This window comes from Octodon degus, unplaced genomic scaffold (assembly GCF_000260255.1).
Source record: "Octodon degus isolate 3935 unplaced genomic scaffold, OctDeg1.0 scaffold00016, whole genome shotgun sequence".
NCBI classification, from domain to species: Eukaryota; Metazoa; Chordata; class Mammalia; order Rodentia; family Octodontidae; genus Octodon; species Octodon degus.
Genome location: NW_004524592.1, coordinates 15,744,153 through 15,750,926, shown reverse-complemented (window position 1 = coordinate 15,750,926; position 6,774 = coordinate 15,744,153). Strand labels below are relative to the sequence as shown.

The following is a 6,774-nucleotide window of genomic DNA, read 5'->3' as shown; positions in this document are numbered from 1 at the left end:
AAAAAAAAAAAAAAAAAATTAAAACACATGTATAATACTATAAGAATAATATGCTGTGATTAAAAATTACTATATTTGAAAACCTGCAAATATTAAGTATTTACTTTATATTCCTAGAGACATTGTTACACTCTGACATGGATGATTATATATACATATCATCAAAGTCTGTAGACTGACACTGAACTGCCTCATTAATCATGCATACATTCTGGCAAAGCACTCCTGGTTGAAGATCATGATCATCTCAGCTGGTTGCATTGCCTGGACCACAGCTTCATAGTAGAGCCACACATGGAGCAGTAAGAGATGCGTGATTAATGGGAATACTATTTTTGTTTCACTTTAAACCTGTTCCTACTGGTTGAATTCATAGCACTGGATTTTCTGAGAAAATATTCTCAGAGTATTTTGCAGTAAATCATAACATAGCAGTCTATATACTTTTGGGCCTATCATCTCCCTAATCCATATTGAAAGGAAAAGTAAATAAAGTAAATTATTTATCATTTAGCTATTTTACTGAGATATCCTAATACATATTTAAAGCTTTGGAATATTTGATATTTAGAAGTCTCAGAAAATGGGGCCAGATTGGTATGAGATAAATGCATGTGCTGTGTACTTGCATAGTTCTTATGGTATACTAATTAATATAGAACAAAAATATAGTACTTACCTAAACAAGTATTAATGAGCTAAGTAAGCTCAACCTTCAGTTTGTCACAAACTTTCACCACAAATCTTGTGTTAAGTCATAAGTGAAATGTTAGGACTTTCAAGGGATTCAATATAAGACTACAGGATCCTATATTAACTGAGATTTTATGTATTTTTGTAGCTCTACTTACACTGTGGGTCTCCTGTTTAATATGTGAAACTTTGAAATCCATGGACAGGGGCTGGGGAGACAGCTCAGTAGAATAAGCGCTTCCCTGGCAAACACAAAGGCTTGAGTTCAGTCCCTGGTTCTGCCAAAAAAAAAAAAAAAAAAAAAGAAATCCATGGCCATACATTATTCATCACTATTTGCTTTTCTTGTAGGCTCTCTTTTGAATTTGGCCAAGCATGCAGCTTCTACAGTTCAGATTCTTGGAGCAGAAAAGGCACTCTTCAGAGCCCTCAAGTCTCGGCGGGACACTCCTAAATATGGCCTCATTTATCATGCTTCCTTGGTAGGCCAGACAAGTCCCAAACACAAGGGAAAGGTGAGTCACAGGTCTTCCCAAGTAAGGCACCTTCCCGCCTGCTCACGTCTTTCTCCTTGTTTTAGTGCACATATACTTTTTTTTTTTTGCACATATACTTTTGTGATCTCTTTCTCATTAAAGAGAGTGGTGTCTTATGTAGATAGAAAGCATTTTTGTACACTAAAAGAAAGGATTATAAGAAATTGTGACTGGTCCTGCTACAGCTGTTTTGTTTTATTGTTTTTCTTTAGGTGTACACCAAGAGTATTCTGTTTATAGGAAACTGATGTAGCATTTCTGGATTATCAGAAATAATAGTGTATACACTGTGCTGCATATTTGGCAGAAGCTTTGCTGAATCCTTAGTAACCAGATAGAGTTGTCTTTTGTTTTACAGAGATGAAAACTTGGGCTTAGACAAAATGCTTTCAGTCTTTTCTGTAGGATGTACAGTTTTTTGTTTTGTGGCCGGCTCAGCCTGTCCTGGGGGTGGGGCTGGCATGGCAGGTGATGCCGGGGATTGAACTGTGGTCCCTGTGCTTGCCTAAATGGGCCCTTTTTGAGCTATCTTCTTGGCCCTATGGATGTACCGTTTTAACAGAATTAAACTGAAATTTATTATTTGTGTGTGTGTGTGTGTGTGTGTGTGTGTGTGTGTGTGTGGCCAGCTCAGCCCACCAGGGGGCGGCCCTGGCTGGCATGTGGTGCTGGGGGATTGAACTGCGGTCCCTGTGCTTTGCTAAGCTTGTTCTAAGTAGGTGCTTTAGACCACTGAGCCATCTCACCAGCCTCCTAAACTGAAATTTTATGAAATTCATAGCACTGTAATGACAGAAGGGAGAAATAAGGTATTAATAAAATGAAATGTCAGTTTGGAAAAAGATGTACTTGTTCTGGAAAACCCAAGGTTTACATATAATGTCATTGAGTAGAAGCTAAAGAAAGACATTCTTTTTTTCTTTTTTTAATGTATTTGGTACATGGTCTCACTGTGCAGCTTGGACTCATAGTGATCCTTCTGTTTTCAGCCTATCCAGCTCTGGGATTAAAGGCATGTGCAGTCAGGCCTGAACCTAAAGATATTAAGCTAATTTTAGACGTGAAGTGACAGGATCTTTTCATTTACCAGAATGTTCGTGGTATAGGGCCAGTGAGATAGCAGTCTAAAGCACCTGCTTAGGCAGTGCAGGGGACCCTGATTTGATCCCCAGCACCCACAGGTACCACATGCCGTGCCACCCCCACCTGAGGGCACACAGAGCCGGCCCAAAAAAAACGAAAAACAAAATGTTGGTGATATAAGAGCCTGTTACTATGTGGTGGCAAAGTTTAAAAACTACAGTGAGTCTTAGTCTTAATTATGAAATAGGCTAGTTTCATAATTTCTCATCTTAGACTCTAGAGGGGCCCAGGAGATAGCTCAGTAGAATAAGCACTTGCCTGGCAAGCACAAGGGCCTGAGTTCAATCTCTGGTTCCACCCCCCCAAAAAAAAACCCAAAAAAACCTACAATCTAATGTGATTTGCTTATTTTCTTTTTTTGTGCAGGGGATTAAAGTAGGAACCTTGCGCTTGCCAGGAAGTCTGTTATGTCACTGACTATATCCCCAACCACTGCAAGTTTCCTTATAAAGTATTCTGATTTTTATATCCTTAGTTGAAGCGTACCTTGATTTCTTCTATGTGCTCTTAGATTTCCCGAATGCTGGCAGCCAAAACAGTTTTGGCTATTCGTTATGATGCTTTTGGAGAAGATTCCAGTTCCGCAATGGGAGTTGAGAACAGAGCCAAATTAGAGGCCAGGTTGAGGAGCTTGGAAGATAGAGGGGTAAGCATCATGTCCTGCCTTCTGCAAATTAACAAACTGAGTGATCTAGGGGTTTGTACAATTCTTCTGCCACTGCATTCTTTTATGATAGCATTTTAGTGCATACTTGAGGAAGTGACTTATTAAACATTGCTTGCTATTAAGGTATGCCATTCCAAGTAAAAAATAACACAATTATGAGGTGTCATGTAGGTCCAGTGGTTAGCTTAATACTATTACAAAGAGCTTATGACTTAGAATTGACTGATAGTTTTCATTTTTCTTAGATAAGAAAAATAAGTGGAACAGGAAAGGCATTAGCAAAAGCAGAAAAATATGAACACAAAAGGTGAGTACACTTAGGGGAGGTGGGTGAACATTTTGTTCATTTAAATGTTACACCAATTTTTTTATTGTAACTTGCAAGCCTTAGTAACCCTATGATCTTTGTTAATTGATAAATGCTATGTGTATTGATGCTATTTTGATATGACAAACATGGAAGTACTAAAACCATGCATCCCTTTTTGTGTGTGTGGAGAGAGTATGAAATCTATTCTTAGTGATATAGTTGTTAAACGTCACACTTGAACTCCTTGAAAAATATGCTCTTTACTTTTCTACATTCACATCTAGTTTAATCATCCCCATATATACTGTATTCAACCTTGTTGGTTCTGATGGTGTCATTTAAAGTTCCTCTATGGTATGTCATTTACCACAGAGGTTATAGAATTAACATATAGTGGAACTTTTGATTATAAGAAGATACTTCTTATGGGAAAATAAGGTACTTCTGGGCCGGCGAGACAGCTCAGTGGACTAAGCACCTGCTTAGGCAAGCACAGGGACTGGGGTCCCATCCCTGGTACCACATGCCTCACTAGCCCTGCCCCCAGGCATGCTGAGCCACTGAGACCAGGCATGGTGGTACATTGTCTGAAATATTAGCACTGGGGAGGCTGAAAATAGGAGAATCATAAGTCTGAGCTGTGTAGTGAGACCCTGTACTAAGTAATACATGTATAACACTCCTACAGCCCCAGTGCTTAGAAGGCTGTGGTAGGAAGATCATCTTGAGTTCAAGTCTGCACTATATATAGCAAGATCTTGTGTCAAAAACATAAAAGTCTAAAAATGGCTAATAGGCATAGGGAAGTATTTGGAGTCTTTCAAATAAAAGCCTTGTATGAAGAGGTCACATTGGTTGTTATTTGAGGTGATGCCTGATATTGGTGAAGTTGTGGTATGAAAGGTAGGGTACTAGAGCTTTTCTGAAAAACTGACAGTGATCGTTCAAGGTATCACTTGTCATTAGCTTCATAAATTCTATCGTTAGATATTTGGGGGGAGGTGGAAGTACCAGGACTCAAACTTAGGACCTTGTGGTTGACAGGCAAGTTCTGTGCTGCCGAGCTACTGGTCTGCATATACAGTACATGGTAGCATGAATATAAACATACGTATAGATACTAGAATATACACATTCAAAAAGTTATCTTCCATAAAGAAACTACATACTATACTTAGTGTGGGCATTAACAGCTTTTACTTTGTGAATGTTTTATAGTGACAGTATATTTTTTACTTTTTGTGGCTGGCTCAGCCCTCCCTAGGAGTGGGGATGGCACAGCATGAGGTACCAGGCATCTAACTGTGGTTCCTGATTTTCCATAAGCTTGCCTAAGCAGGCTCTTTAGACCACTGAACTATGTCACTGCCCTACAGTGACAATATATATTCTATAATTTTTATGGGGCTGTGGAAATAACTGAGTTCCAAGATAGCTTGAACTGCCTAGCAAAACCCTAATTTATTTATTTGATACAGGGTATACTCCACAGTTCAGGCTCTCATACTTGTAGTGATCCTCCTGTCTCAGCCTCCCCAATGCTGAGATTACAAGTGTGCATTACTATGCCTGGTTTCGGTGGCCAGTATGGCATGCCTAGGGTTCCAGGGCCAGCACAGCAGCCTGCAGTACCAGGGATCGAACTCAGGTTCTTATATTTGCCGGGCAGCCCCAAAGCCATCTTTTTAAGTTAGTAACCTATAAAAATTAACAGCCATTTGTGTGTAAGTTAACCCTAAAAATAGAACATTCTCTTAGCTTGTTCTTTCTGCCAGGGAAGTTTTCTGCCATGATGTTTGTGAACAGGGGTTTGTTTGGTTGTTGGTTTTTTTTGTTTGTTTGTTTGGTTGGTTGGTTTTTTTGGTATATAGGTCATTTGTGATGTCTTCTTTTTCATTGACTCCAGTAAGACTTGTTATTTTTTTGGTACAGAGTCTCACTCTGCAGCTCATACTCAGTGATCCTCCTGTGTTAGCCTCCTCAACACTGGGATTACAGGCATACGTCACCATACCCAGTTTCAGTGGCCAGCATGGGGACCTGGGATTCTGAGGCTGGCATGGCATACAGTACTGGGGATCAAATCTGGGTCCCTGTACTTGCCCAGCAGGCACTTAGACTGCCAAGCTATCTCCCTAGTCTCTCTTGCTGGTTTTTTTTTTTGTTTGTTTGTTTGTTTTGTTTTTTGTTTTTTAATTTCTTTTTTTTAAAATTTTATGTTTATGTGTGTGTGTGTGTGTGGCCAGCTCAGCCCACCAGGGGGCGGGGCTGGCTGGCATGTGGTGCTGGGGGATTGTACCGTGGTCCCTGTGCTTTGCTAAGCTTGTTCTAAGTAGGTGCTTTAGACCACTGAGCCATCTCACCAGCCCCTCTCTTGCTGTTTTTAAGAAATCTTTCTTTTCGTTATAACTAACTGCAAGCCTGTCTTCTGTATATGAAATCCTATCTTTACATTGGCTTAACCTGCTACAAATACTTTCAATGGAATTTTTATTCTCCTGGGTATCTGCTTGAGTCTGCCTTAAGAACTGCATTTTTTTCCTATACTGAGCATCCATAGTTTCCATCATTTTCTTAAGCTCCTTTTTTTTTTTTTTTTTTTTTTTTCCTATGTAACTGCTCTATAGTCACTAAGCATAATTTTCATTGTGGACACCTCTGCAGTTGTCTGAGAAGTTATTGGTAGCTTTTGGATTGTCCCACCTCCTTGCCTTGTAAACTGAATGTCTGAGGTTGCATCTTGTTTATGTGTCTTCTTTTTTTTAGCTTAATTCCTGGGATGATGCTTATAAATTCCTATGGTGGGTTGCTTTATTGCTAGTATTTAAAACCCTTAAGAAATGACTACTTCAGTCTGAAGTATCTTCAAGGCACAGCTGTTTTTTAGGGATGAGAAGTTGCTACCTGCTTGGCCTCATTTCCTGGTTCTTTGGCACTGTGCCACAGTATTTTCAATGACTTAGCCTCATTCGTGGAATGTCAAGAAGAACAGTTGTTTAGAACAGTTATGTCACTTGTGGCTATGATACCAATATCTTCGGTAGCAATCATAGTAGCATCTGTCATAGCCTAGGAAATGGCAAATTGAACTAACTGTTGATTTGCCACCGTTACCTATATGAGCTAGATTTGTGGTTATGTAACAAAATCTGAAACAAACCAGAAAATTATATGCAGTATATAAGGCCTTGCTATGTTAATTTTGCCCTCAGGGGTTAAAATTTGAAACAGTTTAGAGAAAGTAGAGAAGTGGGAGAAGAGGAAGAGATTAGAAGGAAGGCTAGAAGACAAAGGGGGATCATGATAACTTTGGGAAACTGGTACAGACAGCTGGAGGGAAAGAGAGAAGAAAGATTTTTTTAAAAAATACAAAAAGACTAGAAACCAAATGAGAGAGAATAAAATCCACTTCTTTTTTTTTTTTT

General features: G+C 39.3%; 1 protein-coding gene across 1 annotated transcript in view; it reads left to right on the top strand.

Annotated features, from left to right (window-relative positions):
• Positions 1-6,774, top strand: part of Nop58 (NOP58 ribonucleoprotein) — a 37,766-nt gene that overhangs the window by 25,142 nt on the left and 5,850 nt on the right. Inside the window, exons 9-11 of the mRNA XM_004626740.2 lie at positions 1,045-1,208; positions 2,884-3,018; positions 3,285-3,346. Coding sequence (XP_004626797.1) covers positions 1,045-1,208; positions 2,884-3,018; positions 3,285-3,346 — 361 coding nt within the window. The remainder of the gene's footprint in view (positions 1-1,044; positions 1,209-2,883; positions 3,019-3,284; positions 3,347-6,774) is intronic.